Here is a 23,850-nt window from a genome sequence, read left to right on the forward strand (position 1 = left end):
TTAAATGTTCTAACAAATCTTAGTTGATACAAAAAAATCATTTGCACAACAAGTTTTAAACATAATGTCCCCTTATTATAATGGCTTCTGTTTTAAGGAACGAGCTGCTAACATTTTTGTAAGAAAATAAATGAAACCCTATGGACAGCTGGGATGTAAGCTGTTTTTTTTCTTAAAGTATAATCAAGTTTGGAGCATAATTTACCCACATTTGATTGATTTTTTTAACCTATAACTTAACTTAACATATGAGGCAATATACCTCACCTCAAATGAGTGGCCCAGCCTTTCATATTTCTGTGTGTGGCCCTCAGTGAAAAAAGTTTGGACCCCCTGTGTTAAGTCATTGATATAACACAACTGAAGAAATATGGATTAAAATGAGGAATGTGATATCACGTGCTTACCAGGGCCAGCGTTACCTTCCTGACCCACAACGCCTCTGGAAAAGCAATGTGAGAATCTTTTTCTTTGACTTCTCCAGTGCTTTCATCCAGCTGTCCCTCCTGCAGGGGAGAAGCTTCTGGCAATGTAGCTGCACACTGACAGTGTCATGGGTTCAGGAGTGGGCGGCCATGACTGATCCAAGCCACCCTAGAACTCATTTGACCCGCTCTACATCGAGCTGTGGCAGCACTTTCAGCTGGCGGCTCATTCCACTATGATGCAAAATGTAGAGCATCAGGCTCATTTGTGCACGGTCATCAGACGGCAGACAGCAGTGGAGACAGCAGCCTATCTTTTGTACTGATAATAAACCAATTTAACTTCATTTGGTTCTATAATCTTCTTAATCTATTTATCTGTATGCATTTCTATTTTTGTGCAGCAGCATCAATGGAAATTCCCCTCAGGGGTCAATAAAGCCTTATCTAGTCTTGTGTTGAAGTATTGTGTGGTCTTTGGTTAGCCTGGGGACATTACAATAAAGGAAATGGAGCCATTTGCGGTGAGTCATTCACAGTGTTGATATAACAGAGCAAAAATAGCTCAGAAACATGAGCTTTATGAACCAGACAAAAGACATATTGTGTCAGGTCAGTCAACTGATTCATTGAAAACTAAAAATGATGTAATTATGAAACTAATGAGTGAAATTGTGCAAAGACATTCAGGTTGAAGTGGCACAAATTGACACCCGAACTGCAATAAAGTGATGGCAAGCTATAATGACTGACTTTAATTTATACATATTTTCATCTGTTATACTGGCACTAAAGCTAGAGCAGTGAAGTTGGCGGGTTAGCAGGTTAGCATGCCCACCACATGGCTGCACCGTTTCTCTGAGAAACGGTACAATCTGAATTTCTGACAAAAAAGTAACATACCTTGGTAAACAAATGACTTAAATGTCAATTCTAACAAATGATGTATTTTGATTTAACATATGAATCACAGGTTATTTAAAAACATCTGATTCAAGGTATATAAAAAGCAGATTGATATCACTTGAATGGTATATTTTTTACTTGTTTTCAGAAAAAGGAAATTAAGTCTGAAAAAAAACAATTATTTCATTGATTTCAATTCTAATTAGAAAATAAATAACATGGACATTTATTATACAATAAATACAGCAACTATTGAATTGTAAAGCTTATAAATTGGCTTTAAAACATAGAACTTAAACACCTTTGCCACCGCCCCCCCCGCCCAAAAAAGTAACATTATAAGCTTCACAAAGAGGTATTTATTGCAGGGTTATTGTACTTAATGGCATTATGTTATGGTAGCCTATTTGTACCTGTGTTTCTATCCATCTCCTGCCTCTCTAACATGCATGTCAGGAAAAGCAAGCTGTTGGTAACGCTGACTCACAGAAGCAGGGAGGGTGGGACTTTGAGAAACAACAGGTAAACAAAAAACATAGGAAAAAGTATGTTTCAAGAGAACTCACATAACTGAAGTGAAAACATACTGAGGACAGCGATGTGTCTGAATGCCCTGCACTGACGACGCATGCTGACTATCTACTTAAGTCAGAGACTGGTGCTCTTTGGATTGCTCCGCTGCTGGTGAGTGTAAAACCTAGGTGTGCCTTTGACTGCGAAAGCGACAGGAAAAACGTTGCAAAAAGGCTTTATGAAGACCACAAAATAAAAAGGGGTTGTGTGCATTGTAGTGTCACTTTCAAATACGGCCAAACAGCATTACGTCTGACAAAACACACCTACGACACAGAAGGACACAAAAATATATCCCTTGACTTCCATTTGGCAGCAGTACCTCTCACATTGGCAGTATCTTGCTCTTGATCCATAAGCACACATACACATTCATTCACACACTGGCACATACATACAGTACACAGACACACTGCACATACATGATGCAGTACATTACATGCACATAAACAGATATAAATACATACAGTTTTTCATTAAATGCACTTCTGTGTCCGCAGCTTTCCACATTCAAAATAGAAAGGTGCATAAATAAAACATTCCAATCATTATAGAAAAGGTCCATGCAAGACTGGCACCTATCAGTCCACCGAGGCGGAAAATATGAGGGCTTCTCCATTCCCTCTCCATCTCTTGATTCTCTGTAAACTGTGTTGTTGTGTCTCCTCTCTCTGGCAGTGTTCGACACATTATTTGTTTGTTTTTGTCCCTCACAGATGGGTGCTGTCCTGCGTATCGAACCTGTCGCTCTCCGAGATCCCTGCGCTGCACTTCCTGCTACTACCCTGATTGGGTACGAGTGAGAGCGGGTCTGGTCTGATCAGGTATCTGCAGGTGGGGCACAGACAATTGAATCCTGTCACACTTCTCCTTCTGTGTTCATTTTACAGCACTTTCAATTACATTTGTGTACTTACACAACGTCGTGGAGCTCCAGTCTGGTGTCTGGAGAAGGGTTGATGAGGATGTAGGAATGTCTGTTCCCCTGGTCTGTCATCCCATCTGACACAGGAAAAAGAAGAGGTGAGTGATGCAGGAAATAAAATAGGAACAGGGTAAACAGCAAGCTGTGCACACATCCGTGACTCTTTTGTTACTGGTTTATTCAAAACACAGGAGGACACATTTAGGTAAACATTTACAAAAGCAGCAGCATTATCAGAGATGGAGGAAGTAGATCATTTCCTTAAGTAAAAGCACAAATACAACAATGTCAAAAATATTACATTTTTCAGTTTTGTTCTGAAATGTAGTAATATAAGGGAGCATGCTCAACTCTCTGACTGCTTTTTTCACAATTTTGCACAGCCCTCCACCTTAAGATATAATACACTGTAGTTTGCTTGTTTTAGTTTTTAGTTTTTTAAGCTGTTAAGGTTATTTGTATTGTTACATTTAAAGCTGGTGTGCATACTTGTCTTTAGCATCATTTTTTAATGCAAAATTATTTCTTAAAAATACTTTGTTTTTATTATCCTTTTATATTTCTTTTTTTTTTACCTACTTTGCAACTTATTTTTTCAGATTGTTTATGTTCGCACCACCAGACATCAAGCAAATTCCTTGTATGTGTAAACGTACCTGGCAATAAACTTGATTCTGATTCTGAAATACTCTGAACAATATTACGGTAAAATACCAGTCCCTCAAAATTGTGCTTAAGTACAATACCGGTGAACTTGAGATCAGGAGCAGGAAACTTTAATACACAAATATTGTCTTACTGTATCCGGTTGGAGAAAGGCCCAGGTGTTTCATCCTCGTCTTCACCAGAGCGTTGAGCTCCTGCCTCTCGGAGCGTCTGAACAGGGTCAGTCTCTGCTGGTTGATCCTCTCTGCCGCGCTGCCCGGACCCCCCTTGGCCCCACTGGAGCCCCGCCCCCCCTTTCTGCTCAGCCGCCGGGCCCACTGCATGCTTTTCCTCCTGAGCAGAGGGTGGTCTGAGGAGTGGGAGGAGGTGGAGACGGGCTCCGAGGAGGTGGAGTTACGGTGAGCGCTGGTCCGGGACAGCAGGGGCTCTCTGGGTTCCCTCGTATCTTCATAGTCCTCCACTGTGATGGATACCTGGGACTGGGACACACAAAAATAACTACATAGCAACATCACACACAACCAGACCTTTCATTTCCTTTCTCAAAAATAAAGATAAATGTAATTTCTTAAAGCCCTATTATGCTTTTGGGGGTTTTCCCTTTCGTGTAGTGTGGTGTATGGATGTGCAAGTTAATGGTCTTCAAAGGCTCAAACCCCAAAGTTCTCCCCCCACTGCCTGACATGCCTCGAATGTAGTCCTTTGTTTATTTCTGTAATATAGTGACATCACTATGTTGCACTTGCGCTTCTATTGGCTAGCGCTCCAACACATTGTCCATTATAGGCTAATCAGTTGACCAATCACAACAGAGATGGCAGCTAACCAATCAAATGCCATGCTTACTTTTTCTTTAAACAATGATCACGTTCCACGTGGAAAAAGTTGTGACCTTGTGACTTTAAGCCTAGCTTTTGGCAGGGTTAAATATTGTACCAAAATCATTAATGTTTTGTTTTGCACTCCAACTTAAGCTTGTTATTTTAAGTGTCTTGCTTAGCTGAGCAGCGGCGGTAGGTTCGGTGCCATTGGTCTGCTGCACCGCCCTCCCTGAGACAGAAAAGTAGGCCACACAACTAGTAATAGCAGCCCCTTACTTCAGAGACTGGAAGCTTGTGTGCCTCTGTGCGGTAGATGCCGATGGGAATGTCTCCAGTGGAGGAGCACAGTTTCTGGTAGAGCCTGCCGTAGGTGCGGATCCACAGGTCGTCCTCTGTGATTTTCATCTAAAAAAACAAACAAGACAATATTCTGCCTCAGAGACACTTCACAAACCAAACAAACAGAATCCAAGGCATTTGGGTGCCGGTACTTACAGCACAAAGGAAACCTGAGCCAGGCATGGAGTCCAAACCCAGCAGCAGCCTGGTGATGGAGATCATGTAGTCCTTCACAAATGACTTGCAGCACAAGTCAGAAGAAATAGATCAGATTTGGCATGCTCACACATTTAGTTTTTTTAGTCAGAGTCAGGGATTTTCTGTTTGAGATACCTGGTAAAGGAGAGTGTCCAGCATGCTGACACTGAACACCTTCCCTGCAGAGAAGGGCAGGCGGAACATAAACACCAGGTTGGAGCCCTTCTCCCTTTCCTTCTACAGATTAATCACACACACACACACACACACACACACACACCACACACACCCACCACACACACACACACACACACACACACACACACCACACACACACCACACACACACACACACACACACACACACACACACACACACACACAACACACACACACACACACACACACACACACAACACACACACACCACACACACACAACACACACAACACAACACACACACAAGATGTTCACCCGATTACACTAGTCATGGTTGAAGTTACTTAAAATCTGACATTTATTGTGAGACTTATAAAACATGTATCTTGTTAGAAGTAACTTACTAGCATTTTTTTTAAAGAGGGAAAATCCCAAGGGAAACTTAAACAAGCATGCACTGTTCAAACAGCAAGAAGAAAAAGCTGTAATTCACCGGATATCCTTTACGCTGTAGGGCAACACTGCTGGAAATCTAATAACATCTATTTATAATGATCCCAGAGTGAAATCCATTTTAATACTTGATGTCCTGCAAGGACACATTTACTCATTCTTTGATAAATGATATTGAGGCTTGGTGGGAAATTCATTAGCTGCCACACAGAGAGCAACATTAACAACAATTCGAAATTAAAAAGGCTATCAATCAATTAATAGGATACGGCTGTAATAGGCCTAAGGCCTTTTAGTCGCTCATAAATAAATAAATAGATCACTGATTCTTTATTTACTATGGATGCTGGCAACAGTCACATAGTCCAAAGTGAAGGTGATGTTTGACCAGTAATGGTCGAGGCGGGATTTGAGACAGTTAACCGTCTTGGATGTGACAACGCTTTCTGGCAGATCATTCCACAAGTCAACCACACGCAGGCTGAAAAAGTTGCTATAATCAGTAACAAATGTATACTGCAATACACTATCCTACTTTTTCTGAAGTCTGGGTCGAGGTAAATGAATAATAGTGCTTTAGAAAGTATTAAGCTTTTACCTTTTCCAGTTTGGACAGGGCCAGAGAGTAGTGGTCTTTGACTTTGAACTGCATAAATCGCATGTTGGCTGGGTGGGTTAGCTCTGTGATGATACTAAGAGCTGGGAACAGTCTGGAAGGTAAAAGCACAGACAGAGAGACAAAATGGATTAAAAAAAACACACAACAATATAAACACAGAATGTTAGATTGTAAAGCAAACAAAGCAGACCTGAACAGTGTCTGGACATTCACAATGGTCTTTGCATCAGCCATGTAATCCTCCTCTGCAATCATTGAGCTCTCCTTGTCTACCACTACCATCGTGTCAGCAAAAGTGACTCCGCATCGCAGCAAACTGTCCAGACTGTGGAGAGAAAATCAAAGAGTACAGGAAAGGCATTCGAGAGGTGAAAAGCACTTACATGAATAAAGATTAAGGAAATAGATCAGTGTGTAGCTTTGTCTCACTTGTCGATGGAGCCCACTGTGTAGAACACCATGGGGAACCAACAGATTGCCTCCAGGAAGTCTGCTTCAGGTCTGTAGCGATCAGAAAACAAATAGATTCGAGATTCCTAGAGATTTGTACGTGGCATGATGAAGAGCGAACGTCCCCTCAGAGACAGACCCCCGTCACTCAGACTGAGAAATACAACACAGCCTGCAGAGAGAGCTGAAGACAGTCTATAACAGCAGTAGACTGGAGTGACTCAGCATTTTATTGCCTTTTTATTGGATTCCACTCTCATTTGGCTGACGGTGTTTGTGTACCAGCCACAATACAAGACCCAGGTTTGCGAAGTGCATTGTCCTGAAGCATTCAGCATTTCACAAATCATGTTTACTATGAACCTAAATAGCTCAGTGTTTCTCCTGAACTGGCTATGTAAGCAGGAACTTTTCTTTTTCTATCCTGCACAACCTACATTTGTAGCTGTTGCAGTCACAGCAACAGTTTTGTGTAACTCGTTCATCATGGAACGCATTTAGTTTGAAGCTGTGGAACAACAGGGCAACTGTGGCTGCGAGGGAGTGCGGTCGTCTTTCAACCAGAAGGTTGTGGGTTCCATCCCAGCCCATGCAGTCAACATGTCGGTGTATCCTTGGGCAAGATACTTAACCCTGAGTTGCTCCCGATGGCATGGCCAACGGTGTGTGCATGTTGTATGCATGTTAGGTCCTAGAGTAACATACACTGCTCTGTATGACTGGGTGTGAATGGGTGAAAGACATGTAGTATGTAAAGCGCTTTGAGGGGTCTTAAAGACTGGATAAAGCGCTATATAAGTACAGTCCATTTACCAATTAATGACATAAATGTGATCTTACATGCTCTCCAGCAGCAGCACAATGGGGTTGAGCTCCTTCCTGGGTCGATAGTAGGCCCGTAGAGGCACAATGAAGTTGTACAGTCCGTTTCCTGCACTCTCCGCAGACACAATGATCAATTTGTTTTTGAAGCCATAGCAGCGGGCATCCTCAAAAAGGGTGTGGTGGCAAGCCTAGGAGAGAAGCAGAGTAGTCATGGGGGATAACAGCAATGTGAATTTAGATAGAAAGAAGATAGCAAGCCATGTAAATCCCACACTTTACAGGGAAAAATTCCTGCCGACTGCAATAAAACTGTATAACAAATCACCTCTGGCCGGCAGAGAACTCTCTGCTCCATGGCTTCTCTGGATAACTGGACTTAAACTCCCACTGTACATTTTACATTTATATTCAATCTGATATTTAATAATCCATTCCTTGCACAATTAATGTATATATAATATCCTGCTTTACATTTTGTTACTGTACATTTGTATTTCCACATGTATATTTTTTACTTTTTTAATACTATTTTACTTCTATTTGAGATGTTTACATTTTGGATTGTTTATTTCTAGTCTTTTAATGTACAATGCCTTGTCTTTTTATGCTGCTGCAACGCAAACATTTTCCAAATTGGGATCAACAAAGTACTTCTTATCTTATCTTCAGAATCAGAAACAGGTTTATTACCAGGTAGGTTTACTCGTACGAGGAATTTGACTTGATGTCGTGGTGCATACATAAAAGTAAAACAAGAATTAAAAACACAGGTAGAGAACTAGAAAAATATTAAAAGATATAGTAAAATATAACATTATTTACATTGCAATGGAATGGAATAAAAAGGAATAAAATATGGAATAGAAAAGAAAAATAAGAAAACAGATATTGTTGTACATTGTGTGCATTAATGTAATGCATACAGTCTATGGTCTTTATCTTACCTTGTCCATGCGCAGGCAGCAGAAAGGCATCTTTTCCTGAAGAAGGTGGCACAACGCAGGCGAGCTGCCGATGTACGGAGAGTTTAGGGGATATCCCTTCACCCACCTGTAGCACAAGCCCACAGTTACCTCCAAACTAGTTTACACTTCCCTGATGTAAATACAAACAGCATCTTCCTGACTTACTCGCAGTGTCGACCCCACCAGTGGGCGCTCTCGTCTCTGTCACTGTCCTCCTTGCCCTCTTCCCCTCCCTCGTCCTCTGACTGGTCTCCGAGCAGGTCGAAGGTGGGGTTGTTGACACCGTCCACAAGCTCCAGGACGGGGGCGATGCTGTGCCGCCTTTCCTCCGCTGACTCTCCCATGGCAGGCAGGGCCAAAGTGTTAGCACCACCCATCTCCGCCCTGCTTCTGCTTCCTCTCCCGCTTCCCAGCACGGTGCCCCCAGGATCCTGGCTCTCTGGGCTGCTGTCACTGGAGTCCTGCAGGTCGATGGCCACTGTGCCTGTAACACACACACACACACACACACACACACACACACACACACACACACACACACACACACACACACACACACACATCACACACACACACACACACACACACACACACACACACACACACACACACACACACACACACACCACACACACACACACACACACACACACACCACACACACACACACACACACACACACACACACACACACACACACACACACACACACACACACACACACACACTTTAATTAGATGGCGTTGTCATATGAAATTCTAAAAACATAGACCGTGCTTGTACCTGTTAAAATAAAGCGGAGCTCTTAACCCACTCAGAGTGTCACAAACACCCTTAGGAGGTAGAAGGGCGTTTGTGACGCTATACTGTTTTTAGAATTTCACCATGAAATAGCCATCTGGTTAGGAGCTTTTAAACATGTTGCTAGATGAGTGGATTTAAGGACCTTACTTCCTTTTCAAACCCTTCCCAACCAAAGCAAACCTTTATTATAATTCCAACATCAAGGACCCTTTTTTTCTACTATACATGATGTGTTTGCACAGTCCCTGATCGTGGATACTGTGGTGAGAGCATTGAGGAATAGTGAGCTATACAGTATCACTGTTGTCCACCAGGTGGTGTGTGTATACTGACAGTTCAGTTCATTTGGTTGTTGTTTTTTTAGATTATTATTTGGCCACCAGTGCCTTTATTATAGAAGCAGATTTAAAATGGGGAGAAAAAAGGAGATGACACTCTGAAATGGTCTGAGTGAATCCTAGGCCTTGAGCTCTGCTAGGTTAGCTATCAAGCGGCCCCATTTAGGGGTTCTTATCAAGTGACATATCAAGTGTTGCTTATGATCAGATACATGTGAATTCATCAGAAAAGCTGTGCATATATTTAACCAAGATAGCTTGTGTGAGAACTGCGTAATTCTGAAAGCTGTGAATGTGCTGCTGCAGCTGACAGTTTGATGACAGGTTTGCGTGTTTGACCAACACATACTGCAAACAGAAGGCCAGTGTGTAAACGTTACACAGTCTTTGCGGCGTGCATTTCAGACTGACCCATGCTGGCGATGATACTGTGGACTGGCAGGCGTGTGAGTCCGTGGTAGATGGATTGGTGCACCCCCCTGGGATTTCCTCGAGTTCTGCCCCACGATGGCTCCTTGTGGCCCCTGACGAATGCTGAGTTCTCCTCTTTGGAGATATTGATGTAGAAGCATGTGTCAGAGGCCCCCATGATGTGGCAGGGCCCAGGGTTCAGCAAGATGTTGGTGGTTTCCAATCTGCGAACTCCAATCAAACATACTCCATACCTATAAAAAAGACAAGGTCAGATCTGAACAGTGCGGGGGGGTTTTGAGTTCTCATTTTTGGGACTTTTCACAAAATATAACTTACTTTTTGTGAGCATGAAAGGAGGCAAAGGTGAAACTCTTGCCCTGGTATTCTCCAAAGAATTTACTTTCCTCTAGACGGATGTGATGCACCTCATTGGCTGAGCAGCGGCGGTAGGTTCGGTGCCATTGGTCTGCTGCACATGCACCGCCCTCCCTGAGACAGAAAAGTAGGATTGATTGGCCACGTGGGGAAAGAATGAACTTTAAAACTTGTAACACAAAGCGTCTAGCTCAGCACCAGGGCAACATGAGGAGATATTTCACCTGAGGTCTCAGAGGTAAGATCTTAAATCTCTGTCAGAGCTACTGATCAATACTTCAATCAGGACACACAAGGACAGCCAACCTGTCTAAACAATAGCTCCCAAATGTACACATTCACACAGTTAAGTGGACACATTTTTCTCCTAGGGATACATCTTTAGATGTGGAGGCTAAAAAGGTGATAGCATAAAGCAAGGGTGTGGGGGCAGTGTGAATGTGGGTGGCCTGCGACAAAGACGGCATTATATAAACAAGTGTTATAGCGATTTTGCAGTTTACAGGAACTACTGTAAGTGTAAGGCTGGAGAGGAGGAGGGAGCATCATGTAGCACTGTCACAGCCAATAAACCAAATGGCAACAAATCCAGATATAGAAGCATACTTATGAAATACATTGCTTTTGAAAGTACAACTCATCAGACACAAGAGTGCTTGACATTGAACTTCTTTAATATTCATATTTTTTTGATGCAATCAAAGAGATTGTCATTGTTATTTTGAAGATATCTACTGCACTCAAAGGAATACAAAAATATAATCTGTTTATCAATTACTCATCAAGGTTTTACCTTGAATATCTTGATGAAAGAAGTAAATTACCAAAACATTTCTTTGCATATTCAATGTAAAACCCACTGAGTTATTGAAATACAAACGGTGTTTAAATATTTTAAACTAGTACCATCATAATCACTTATCATCATATCACCCCATAATGATACAAATAAATTAAGTAAAATATTGTGTATTGAGCAATTTGCCCCTGATCACATTGGGATTTTTTTGTGCAGGATTTAAGCATTAAACTGTAACATATAAGAAAAAGTCAAAATACAACAACATGTTTCTTAATAACACAATTAACCTCCACGAAGTAAATCTCCTCATGGAATAACAAAAGACAATGTGCAAATCTATGGAAGTGGACAGATGATTGGGGTGAATACAGATCAGATGAATCCTACCTGTTGAGGGCTTGAAAGGCTCCGGCACGCTGCTTGAAGACCTCTTGGGGAGCCATTCTGGAAAGCAAACACCAAAGTTGAGTGACATTGAGGAGACAATAAGCAGCTCAGTTCTGTTCACTGTATCTACTGCATATTTTACTGTCAAGTTAACAAAAAAAGAGGGATCGGGAGTCAGAAAGCAAGGGAACTTACTGCCCTCTGGAGGAGTGGATCAATAGAGTGATGAGTGTTGATGTACCAGGGCACACGCAGTTTAAAGCCAGCATGGCGTACTTAAACTCTTCTTCACACACCACATGATCTGCAGACACAGGAAACAAAAAGGGAAACGTATCGGAGGTCGGAAAATACAACCCTCACACTCTACTTCCATGATAGTTTCAACTCTGAGTCCAACAACGCTGCCTTGAATACAACTGGCTGCTCAAATAAAGACATCCCTAGCATTTGTAAGTGTGTTCTTGATCCATGGTGATATTTAGCTTTGCAAATGTACATCACTGGAGATTATGCTTCCACCCTTCTCAAGAGAGTGAACTAAATGTCATCTTTAGCTCTAAGAAGGTCTCATCTATTATGTTTTATTTCCACCAGGCATAAACCGAGGCTAGGGGGACCATGTATTTGGGTTGTGTGTGCATGTCTGTCTGTAGCTTATCTTGCATACTCTTGGAGCCAGCGGTCTTATAATATCTGTGCTCTGTTTGCTCAAGAACCTCTCTCAGCTATTCACTCATTTTAGAAAACATATTTGATTGTTTTATGTCATCACTGTCTGCTGATTCTTCAGGGGAGAGGGAGAACCACAGCGTGGCTAAGTGCAATAGTTGGTTAAAATCTAAAGTGTTCCCAAGCGTGTTGCCTCTAAATTGATTGTTTCAATCAAAAATGAAAGACATATAAGTGTGTTCTGATATAAAACAAGAGACAGCAGCTCAAGTTTATTTATCATAATTGTTGTTCTGGTTATATTCCCTCTTATTTAATCACTAGCTCAAACACACTTAATAGTGACACATCTTTTTGGAAAGAACATCCTGGTTATTCCCAACTGTGAACAGTACAATGTGTAAATAGGGCTGAAGAGTACCACTTAAAGACAAAAGCACAAACAATCAAACAATATATTTTATGTTAAATGAAACGTAGAACAAATGAGTCAAGCAGACAGTCGTGTCATCATCCTCTTGTACCAGCTGCTTGTTTACTCCCATGGGATCTTCTTAATGTTACTGTTGTGGCCCAACGCTCAGTTTTTGGGGATTAGATAGAAGAACAAGCACAAGCCAGTGATTTAGTGTCAGCCTTAAACCCCCTTTCAATCACATCATCCAAGACTAAACGCCTGTGAGCAAACCAAACCAAACGGAACAAACACAGATGACACTCCTTTCGTTTACCTGTTGCCGCACAGCCTCCTCTATGAAAGGAAAAACCAATAGAGCGATTCATGTTTGTAGTGAGCCAATCAGCATGTCGGGCACAGAGAGCTCCCATTTCCCCTGATGGGTAATCCTTGATTGCATTTTCTTTGCTTCCTTGTTTACCAACAATGTTTAGCTGGGTCAGAAAAGCAAATTATGTGCCTTTAATTAAGAAATAATTGCTGAAGAACGTCGGAGCCTGACATGAAGCATGCAACTCAATCAGCTGCCAACCGGAGAAACCTGAGAGCCCGATGACATGTAAATGCAATTTTTTGTAAATTGTGTGCCTGAATCTGAGCAGGTGAGAGACAATTACAGCTGCTGATTGTGGATCTTCTGCTAAAGTACCAATGTGCCTTTGGTTCAGAACAGGACATCATAATGCAACTCACACACAAAGCTTTTCAGATTGTGAGAAAGCAGCTTATACAGACCAATGGGCATCTCTAAGCGTGCAGAGTAAAACAAAAACAAATGTATGTCTCATCTTTGAGGCAACAGTGTTCATTATTGTCACGCACATTCCAATCTCTAGGTCTGCTACCATACACACACATCTCTAACTCACAAAGCGCACACACAGTAGTCACACACAGTAGTCACACACAAAATTGAGTCTTTTCTGCAATATCCAATTTTCAACATCCCTCGTGTGTTTCTGTTAACCACTGTGATGCCTTCACTTCCCATCTTCTCCTCTGCTTACTGTTCAACGCCGCCCAGCATCCCATCCTCTATCCTTCAGATACCAGGACCCAGACCAGGAGAGAAACCAATTACAGACCTCGACATACTGTGCACACACACACCCACACACTCACATACATCCACAAGGTTTTAGTATACCCTCTTCAGAATCTCTTTCACAGACTGGTGTTAAAGGTGTGAGAAGATAAGTGTGGACATGCAGATGTTGGCCATTACAACTTGACCACAGGTCCAGTGGTTAAGTTAATTAATTCAGTTAGCTGTTATTGTTTGTACGAGTGTGCTGTTGTTGAACACGATGCCTGCTGCTGCAATAAGCCCACTTCAGGAGGGCAACAGGCTATTGTCATTCAGAACATAAACCGGGGAGACAATCGATTAACACCGCACCCCATTTTTTATGGTTAATCAAACGCCTCAGGGTTTCCTGCCCGGCTGCAACATTCTCCCGATCTTTCCCATTGAACGTTGAGCTGTTATTAAACCATTCCTGTGGATCAAATTAAATGTTTTTCCCTGGCTCATTAATGCCTCCCACACTAGCACTTAGCGGGTATATTCCAAGTGGTGTCAAAACATGGCATCCTTCTTAAAGTTATGTTCTAGTGACTACTTACATACTCGCTCCCAGAGTTTACTGAGATGACTTCAGGCTGAAGGTCAGTTGATTATAAACATTAGGTTTTGTGGTCTTAAAAGGAGTTACTTTTAACAGTCATGTATGGAATTTATCATCAGCACTGAAAGGCTGTTGGGGGCCACAAGGAGATGACTATTGACAATTTCATTAAAAAACACAATATTTCAAAATTCCTGCCCGACTTAACACATAAGCCTCAGTCTGGCTCTGGCAGTCAAGTGTGTAAAACAGCACTGCAGAGGCAAAGGAGGATTTCCTACGGGGAGAGCTCATCTGCCAGGTTAGCACAACAGCAGAACTCCCCCAAATAAGGGGATTGTCTTGGGCCGGGGAAGCAAAATGAAACGTTAATCATTGATAGAGACAGCTGGGAAGAGGGCGTCAAGCTAGAATTGGGTTCTCTAGGACTGTAGGCAGAGAGAGAGGAAACAGTGAGAGTGTGATTTCTTCTACGTGCCTTCAGATGATTGAATGGCTTCTTCTGTTGAGCAAGGGGGGGAATTCCAGCTGACAAACTCAGGCAGAAAAGAGGACATGACTAAATAAAAGAGCACACAGGACAACTTAGTTTCCAATGTTAACCTAATCACCCTTCTTTTAAAACACACAAACTGAGCAAAAGCACCTGTTGAACTGGGACAGGACACATTTGAGCATATGCATTATAATGCATTGAAATAACAGTAGTTGAATCCAAACAAGAATGGACATACTTTAAGCAAAGGAGTCACTGTCAGTGTTTGATTTCACACTCATGTGCCCACCTGCAAATTTGACGTGGAACTTGTTCTCCGGCTTGAGAATCTGGACGTACAAGGGGCAATTGGGAGCGAAGTCTTTCACCGCCCAGGCTCGGAGGATGGTCTGATGATCCTGAGAAAATGGGGATTGAGATGGATGGAGTGAAAAGTTGGGAGAGAGGAAAAGGGCAATGGAGAGTTAAAGAGTGGTAAACACACACAACTAACAGCATCGGATTCTTCCTAAAACACTGACTTCACAGAGCAACTCAACGGCCATTGTCAGATTTCAAAGTAATGCTATTCTAACATCTTTCTACAAAGAAGTGTTCAAGAATAGTGGCAAGCCCATAAAGAGTGAACTGAGTAACACTGGCCAGGATATAATTGTTGAGTATGTGTGAGGCTGTACTCTGTTATCTGAAAAGATAATGTCAGCACGCTATCATGCTCAAAGGGACAAGGATAACACGCTAATGTGTCTCTATGTTAACCATAGTCACATGCTGACAGTAATTACAATGTTTTCAAGGTTCTGAAGAATTGACACCTAATGTGGGTACAAGAAACAAAAATAAGGGGTCTCCAAAGGTATTACAATTCAGCTGCCAAATTATTCAGTGTACCAGGGTGTTAATTAAACCGTGTTAATTAAACCGTGTGATCACTATCATGGCAAGTAGTGTCGTGTAACATTGCACCTATAGATGTTTTTCACATGCATAGTGTGTATAGTTATGTCAAGCCTGTGTTTCCTTTACTCTCTGTTTCAGTCATTTTCACTCCAATAATCTTTTGGTAGAAAGCATCCAATGCAGAAGACTAAATCCAGTTGTTACCAAAGCTGCTTTAATGCGTAATTTTTTGTTTTCTAATTTATTTTAAGGCTTTTCTCAGGCAAGCAGCCCTACTATGGAAATGTTACATATAGGGAGTGATGGCAATACAGAGAAGCAGTGAGAAACGTACAGCAGCAATGCGGTCCACTTCAAACCGGTTGCTGAGGATAAAGCAGGCTTCAGCGTCGTCCATCCTGCAGGCAGTTAGAAAAAAGCATGTAGCCATGGGAGCGAGACATAGATAAATAGAGAGAAAGATAGAGAGAATTAGGGAAGCGTTGAGGAAAGAAGACATGGGAAGGAGGGAGTTGTCATGTTGTTGAGGGAGAGGACAAAAGAGAAAAAAGCAGGACAAAAGAACAACAAACAATCCAATCGATCTTTCAAGCCCACACTATTTAGGGTTGAGATGGAAGGAGGCAAGAAAACAGGGAGAGTCAAAAAACTAAACAATGTATTTTAGTCTTTCCCTATCACAAAGGTTCTGCTGCTGTATTACAAAAAGCCAGGAGGTAAACAATAAGCATTAGAACTCCAACTGTAATTAAAGCTATTATTATAAGGCTGTAGGCAATTAAGGCATTAATTATAAGCTCAAGCGTCTAAAAGTGGGGCCTTTTATTTCAAGGTAACAGGTCTGTTCTGGGGTTATTCAGTGCTTGTATTATTTGTCGTGATTGTTGTTGTTTTTGTCACAGTATCTCACTTGGCCCTCATCAGGTCTTGGTCTTTGAGGGCAGAACCCTGCAGGTAGATGACTCTCTGGGCCCACAGAGGGACATGGAGGACCCTCCTGACCTGGACATCCATCTCTGCTGGGCACAGGATCACCACATAGTAGTCCTACAAACACACAAAGAGAGGTTTAACCAACAGCTCACTTAATACTGAACTATGATTGGCTGCCAAACTAATTGTGATGTATAAATCATGCTTTAATGACCACATCCCATGTGAGATCTCCCACTTCGGCAGATTCATGTAAAACTTAATTAAATAACAATATGCAAAACACATTTTAAAGGGAGACGTTAACCATCACCTGCACCTCCTAATGGATACACATGAATGCAACCTCATGAAAACATCTGCTTCAACATGAATAATACAGCATTTTGATTATTGTTTTCGCTAAATGAAACATCTCCTTTAACCTCAGCTGTCTAGCCAACTGTAGATGATGACAGACAACAATCGCAAAACCCCTCCGACACCCTTTTTGTTTTGGCTTAAAACCGTTTTGAGAGACCTGTAATCGGGGGTGAGCGAAGAACTCATTGAGGAAGTCCATGAGGAGGTCGATTTTGAGGCAGCTGACACACAGCACCACGTGTTTCTCCGTCTGCGCCCTGTAGCGGCTGTAGTTCCCCCCGGACTTCTGCCGCTCCATCCACAGAAAGGCCAGCTGCTCGAACTACATTCAGAATGACATCAATCACATTCAACAGAGGGAAATTGGATTAGGTTTGATGGAATACAGGGAGGAGCCAGGTGGCTTAGGAAAAGAAAACAATGCCTTACAGAGAGTGTGTTTTGGTTTAATTAGGGACAGTCTTGGGGGAATTAAGAAAAGATGAGATTTGGTTAAGGATGGGGGCTGAATGAAACATGACAGCAGCAACAGAGGAAAGTAAGTTACAGAAATACCAGTAAGCCTGAGGGAAACAATTGTGTGTGTGTGGAGAGGGCCAGGTAGGTGGGTATATAGATGATGGGACTTTTTCTTAAAGCTTTCCAATAAAAATCCCCAAATAATTCACAATGAGCACAACTGTTGTAACTTATTCACAGATGAATGTGCAGCATAAAAGCAATATCCTCCTATAGCAAGAACGAAATTGACAACAATTCTACACATTTGGGCTGATTTGTGATGTTATGATGAGGCCACCGTGATTTGATCAAGGACTGTCTCCAAACTGAGAGACAAGGAAATTACCTAAAGGGTTAGTAATTTATCTTATTTTCAAATCAATATCCTTTCTAGGCTCAACATTACACACAATAAGAGGCACATTTCCTTTGGTGTGTGTTGGGCACAAAAACCAATAGAGGCTCCCCTGTGCAGACAAGAGAAGGGCACACAGGTCATGGCAGGACTCGGACACACACACACACACACACACACACACACACACACACACACACACACACACACACACACACACACACACACACACACACACACACACACACACACACACACACACACACACACACACACACACACACACACACACACACACACACACACACACACACACACACACACACACACACACACACACACACACACACACACACACACACACACACACACACACACACACACACACAGCGTAGGGCTTGGTGGGGGGGTTTCTAAATGTCAAAGGGTGTTTGTGGTTGAAAGATGGGGAGAGGGAGTAGGTAGGATGACGCAGCATCAATGTTGGTGATTCACAGATTGTCGTTATGAGTCTGTTCTAGTTAACAAAAGTTTCTTCATGTTTGTGTCTTTTGTTATTGTGAAGGTTTTGGTTGTCAAGACATTTGCTAACACCCGGTCCCAGCTGATGGGAAAAACAAAACAGTGTGAGTTTGTTCAACAGCCATTATGCTGCGTAGGATGCAGCCCTACACATACTGCTTATGTGACACGTTCAAAAACAGAAAAGCTATCAAAGACGTTTACCAAAGAAATCCAATTTGCAACAAATGAGGAATGTCAGTAGACCAAATCATTTGTGGATTGTTTCTCAGTATTATGTGAGTGTGGTTTCCCACCCTCATCTGACTGCACACAGAGGAAAGTCGTTCCATTAGCACCTCTACATCTTTTGGGAAGCAAGCAAGGAAGGAAGGAGGATACTCTTGCTGTTTCCAGAGTAAAAATAGTGCTGCATATCTACGTACAGTAGGATGCAATGAGTCATCACGTAATTGTACAAGGGGGAAAAAAGGAGAATTATGAATCTTAGGAAAAAACAGATAAACATTTCCTGTAAACAGACTATACCAAAACAGCTTTTTTTGGTTTCAAAGCAATCCCATTCATTTTAGGCATGATTTAAATAATTCACTAAAACACATCAGACACATACTTCTATATTACTTGGAGGAAAGCCCAGCAGAGCCCGGCTGGCTGCTCCTAAAGTTAAATTGAAATAAATATGAGATTGGATGAGGGCTTCTAAACTCATCAAATCACAACTTTACTAGATCACTTTTTAAAAACCTACCTTTCAAAGCTTTGTGTGTTAATTTCCGAAACTCTTTTTAATCTACTGCCTGTGATGTGTTAGTGGTTATCACCCTTGTTCTCACCTGGATGGGAAGCACAATGAGCGCCACGAAGATCATGATGACCACCAGGAGTTGTGAGGGCCAGATCTGGGGGGTGACATCTCCGAAGCCCACCGTGGAGAAGGTGACCACGCAGAAGTAGAGCGAGTCGAACAGGGTCAGGTTGTTGCCCGCTCGTTCCAGGTGTTGAATACCACAGATGCTGATGGAGGTTGGCAAGATGGAAAGAAATGAAGAAAGTGAAAAAAAAGGAAGTGAGTATTACTCAGACTTCACATGTTGGGTGAAGTATAGGTTCCTGTGGAGAGCTATCTTTCACGCCTGTGTGTGTATGTGTGATTGTGGAGATGGGGGTGGATGCATGCTTCAGTGGCTTTGTGGGACACTGTATATGCATACTGGCCTGCTATTTTGTTCTTTATGGGATAGATGAGTCAACTGTAAATGTCACCCCTGAAATGGTCAGAGAGCTTAATTCCTGCTGCTTGTAGCATCTTTTGGATTAGCAAGCTGTCACATCATCCACTGCACTGAAGCATTTCAGAGCACTATCTTATCTTCACAGTTACCAAGTAGGCTACCTTCCTTTTTATCTTTTATCTGGAAGAGGAGCATTTATTTCCCTATGTAACCCACATTAAAACATAGTCAGCATAAAGTCATTCAAAAGGGATTTCATTAAAGGTGGGGTAGGTAAGTTTCAGAAACCGGCTCGAGATACACTTTTTGTTATATTCCATGGAATGCTCTTAACATCCCGGTAGCAATGAATATCTTAAGTGCTTTGACAAAAAATCCATAAAAAAATGTCATCTGTGGAAGCCGTAATACTGTAAAAAGTACAACCAATCCGTTTAGCCGGCCCGGCTAAACGGATTGGTTGGCCTACCTGCCTGTCAGCCTTTCATCGGGGCACAAACTTATCTCGTGCCCTCATTGGTCATGTGCGCGTTCGTGTGTGTTGGAGGAGGGGCTCTATAAGGAAGTGGCAGATTTTCTCCGGTTGTGTATTTTCAAATTCTAGCGATCTCGAGCCGGTTTCTCAAATTTACCTACCCCACCTTTAAGGATACACGTTTACAATTGGTCAATGATAACATTGACCAATCCCTTTAAAAATATAATAAATAAAAGTAGTATGACAAATTACAAGGTACTGTTCCTTAAGGGATCTCTGCTCACCACCAGGCACGCGCAGCGTAGCAGGAGAAAAGAGAAAACGGAGCAAGACGCAGATGAGATGAGCGGAGTAAATTATATTAAAACTTTAAAAGTGATTCAAAGTTGATTTTAAAAAGATAAAAATACCATCCACACGGTCGGAAAACCCAGTAGACGGTATAGAACATTAACCAACGGTGTTTTGGTCAGGTTTTTTTGGACTGGATAAAAAAGTTGATCGCAAGTAAGAGGACAACACACACCCGCTCTGATACAAAATGGCGAGCCAGACCCACGGACTGCTTTGATCTTCGCTCCAGTGAGAGGACTTGCTGGTTTATCAAGAGACAATAGCTGAACTCACTGCCAGAGTGGTAGGAGTATTGAAGAAATTATAAGGTTGGAACTGGATTTAAGTTGTACCTGGATTTAAAGAGACACTATATATTGTACTCTAGGTTTTCATTTGTCATTTGATTTCATTGATGGTACGATTGTGTTTTTTTCATTGAATTAGATATATTTTACCTGTGAAAAGGGAAAAGAAAAAGAGTTAACTCAGGATATTGAAGAGATTAAAATAGGAAAAATCTATGAATAATACTTAGTAGACCGGTCTAAAATAAAATAGGCTATTTTATTTTGTTCATCCTATATGGATAACATTTACTAAGTCACAGAAATCAGAAAACAAGGGAAAGGTGAAATACTTACTTCTGATTATACTGCAGAAAATATTCATTGTCTATGTTTAATGTTTTGTCTATTTCGTCAGTAAATTGCCGGCTGTTCTATTCAAACCACCTGATCTCTGGTCTAATTACTTACCTGTCTATCCACTCTAGTAGAACCCAGAATCCTTCTAGTCAGATAGCATAGCCCAAGATAATAAGTGTTACAAATTGGCGAGCTAGCCAGGATTGAATACAAATAAAACAGATTTAAGATTAGCGATCAGAGACCATATAGAAGCCTTTTCATCAATATGGATGAAATTCAGGCATTAGGCGTCAAAATACCTAACTCGCTCTTAGTTAGTGGCCTAACAGACACAAAGACAGACGAAGAGCTTTATGACTTCTTAAACCAATATGGCTCGATTGAGAGAAGAATCCCAGTAGACCTGCCACAAGCTGGATCCAGCCTGCAAATGATTGTAGAGTTTACGTATGGCACAGCTGTACAGTCACTGTTGGACATTTTGCCATACAAACTTGCAAGCAAGACTCAGACAGATGTTGCTTTTAATATCAAAGCCTTAGCAGGTGTGTACATTTATACAGTTGGCCAATCCACTACACAAACGTACCTTGAGGAATTGAAGAAAATTGCAAAGCACAGTGGCAAAGACCTGGTAGAGGTGCTGAGAAAGGAGCTCCATCACATCAGTCAAACTGTTGAACAAGAGGATCGTGAGAGTCAACATGATGATGCTGAAACAAACCGTGAGGAAAGTTTCAACATTGTAACAGGTGAATCCACAGCCTAGTGTTCTTCCTCCACAAAGTGTTCATATCCCTGAGCCCAGGTTAGCATCATCTCAACAACACACCAAAGAAAAGACTCAGCCTACTCTGAGCTTCACTGATCTCTATCCATCTGATCTGCAGAAGGTTGTTATTGAACATATTGTCAAGCGTGAAGACTCTACAGCACAAATGCATGCTTCATTAAGACTCCGACCCTTCTCTGGACGCTGCCCCCGTCCAAACAACGAAGTTGACTATGAGACTTGGCGCTCTAACGCAGATTTCCTATTGAGAGATGCTCAACAGTCAGATCTTCACAAATCACGAAGAATACTAGAAAGCCTCTTGTCACCTGCAGTTGACATAGTGAAACATCTAACTCCTAACTCATCCCCATCACTCAACATTCTAGACTCAGCCTATGGCACAGTTGAAGATGGAGACGACCTCTATGCCATGTTTCTAAACACACTACAAAACAACAGCGAGAAATCTTCCGCCTACCTTCAACGACTACAAGTAATGCTGAACACCACCCTCAGGAGAGGTGGAGTAAAAGCAACTGATCTGGACAGCCAGCTCCTGAAACAATTTTGCAGAGGCTGCTGGGATAATGCTCTAATTTCAGAGCTGAAGTTAGAACAAAAGAATCAAACTCCACCTACCTTTGCAGAGCTCCTCTTGCTGCTTCGCACTGGGGAAGACAAACGCAACTCTAAAGAATGCCGAATGAAACAATACTTCGGTGTATCAAGACAGAAGGTGTCCTCACACTTCCAAGCTGCTTCTTCTGAGTGCACAGGAGAATGCAACTCATCACCACAAAGACACAATGAGTCAAGATCTGAAATGGAAGACCTGAAAAAACAAATAGCTCATTTGCAGTCTCAGCTGACACAGATTACTCAAAGATGACAAAACCAGCTCAAAGAAAGCAGATGCCACTACCAAATCTTCAACTGACAGGACTAAACAGAATAAAACACTGCCCAGCATCCATGATAACAATAATAACAGTCATAGTAAAGAGCCAAAACCCTGGTACTGTTTCAGGTGTGGCGAAGACAGACACATAAAGCCCCAATGTGAGGCTGAAGCAAACCCCTCTCTCGTAGCCTTCAAAAAGAAACAGTTGAAAGAGAAACAGATGGAATGGGAGATGAAAAATGGTCATTCACCATCAGATTATTTAAACTAACACCAGCCACTGTTGAGGGACAAATGGAGGTTGAGAAACAGATTAAGAGTCCCAAAGGGAAGCAACGTAAATGGTTAGCATTTTCTAACTCGAAACAGAGAGCAATGACCATACCAAAAGGGCTCATTGGAGCTAAAACTACTGCACATGTGACAATTGCTGAGAAAGACTGTAACTGTTTGTTAGACACAGGTTCGCAAGTAACCACAATTCCCAAATCATTCTACGAACAGAATCTATCCAACTGACCTATTAAGTCTTTAAACAACCTACTTGAAGTAGAAGCCGCTAATGGCCAAGATGTCCCCTATTTGGGATATGTTGAAGTTAATATCACATTCCCTAGGAGTTCCCTTGGCCTTGACTTTGAAGTGCCCACTTTAGCCTTGATCGTCCCTGACATGCAGTCAACCCTGTCAACAGTTTTGATAGGCACTAATACCCTTGACCCTCTTTATGAGTTGTACACAAGTGCTGCACTTCAGAAGTCCCAGTCATTGCCCTATGGGTACAGAGTGCTTCTCCAAACCCTCAAACTGAGACAAAGACAGGAAGTGGACTCCAGCCTAGGAGTTGTGAGACTGTCTGGAAAAGACCCCGAGACTCTTGGCCCTGGTCAGACCAAGGTGGTGGAAGGATCAGTCAGCTGCAAAATACCCAATGCAGGAAAGTGGGTGGTGATCGAATCATCAAAAACATCCTCTTTGCCAGGTGGCATAATGGTCACAAATGGGTTAGCAAGTCTCCCACCCAAACTACCTTGTTGTGTTGTTGTGTACCAGTGATCCTCAAAAATGAATCTGACCACGATATCACTATCTCCCCAAAGAGCGTGATAGCTGAAGTCAATGACATTCAAAGTGTCCAGCCTGTCACTCACAACAACTCAGATACTCAAACAAAACCTGACCAAAAACCAAAGAAAAGATTTGACTTT

The 23,850-nt window shown here is 42.0% G+C and overlaps 1 protein-coding gene across 3 annotated transcripts in view; it reads right to left on the reverse strand.

Moving 5' to 3' along the window:
• Positions 1-2,610: 2,610 nt before the first annotated feature.
• Positions 2,611-23,850, reverse strand: part of LOC117548673 (potassium channel subfamily T member 2) — a 39,665-nt gene continuing 18,425 nt past the window's right edge. For 2 of the 3 annotated variants that reach the window (XM_034220073.1, XM_034220071.1), the window contains 21 exons: positions 19,107-19,287; positions 17,050-17,214; positions 16,507-16,643; positions 15,931-15,994; positions 14,986-15,094; positions 11,639-11,747; positions 11,444-11,500; positions 10,216-10,368; positions 9,877-10,130; positions 8,489-8,807; positions 8,303-8,408; positions 7,374-7,546; positions 6,513-6,584; positions 6,274-6,408; positions 6,063-6,174; positions 4,989-5,090; positions 4,812-4,895; positions 4,593-4,721; positions 3,629-3,974; positions 2,822-2,906; positions 2,611-2,732 (listed from right to left, as the gene is read on the reverse strand). In XM_034220073.1, coding sequence (XP_034075964.1) covers positions 2,615-2,732; positions 2,822-2,906; positions 3,629-3,974; positions 4,593-4,721; positions 4,812-4,895; positions 4,989-5,090; positions 6,063-6,174; positions 6,274-6,408; positions 6,513-6,584; positions 7,374-7,546; positions 8,303-8,408; positions 8,489-8,807; positions 9,877-10,130; positions 10,216-10,368; positions 11,444-11,500; positions 11,639-11,747; positions 14,986-15,094; positions 15,931-15,994; positions 16,507-16,643; positions 17,050-17,214; positions 19,107-19,287 — 3,010 coding nt within the window. In that variant the 3' untranslated portion in view covers positions 2,611-2,614. The remainder of the gene's footprint in view (positions 2,733-2,821; positions 2,907-3,628; positions 3,975-4,592; positions 4,722-4,811; positions 4,896-4,988; positions 5,091-6,062; positions 6,175-6,273; positions 6,409-6,512; positions 6,585-7,373; positions 7,547-8,302; positions 8,409-8,488; positions 8,808-9,876; positions 10,131-10,215; positions 10,369-11,443; positions 11,501-11,638; positions 11,748-14,985; positions 15,095-15,930; positions 15,995-16,506; positions 16,644-17,049; positions 17,215-19,106; positions 19,288-23,850) is intronic. The other variant, XM_034220072.1, reaches the window with a different exon arrangement.

The sequence above is a fragment of the Gymnodraco acuticeps genome, unplaced genomic scaffold (genome assembly GCF_902827175.1).
Source record: "Gymnodraco acuticeps unplaced genomic scaffold, fGymAcu1.1, whole genome shotgun sequence".
Lineage (NCBI taxonomy): Eukaryota > Metazoa > Chordata > Actinopteri > Perciformes > Bathydraconidae > Gymnodraco > Gymnodraco acuticeps.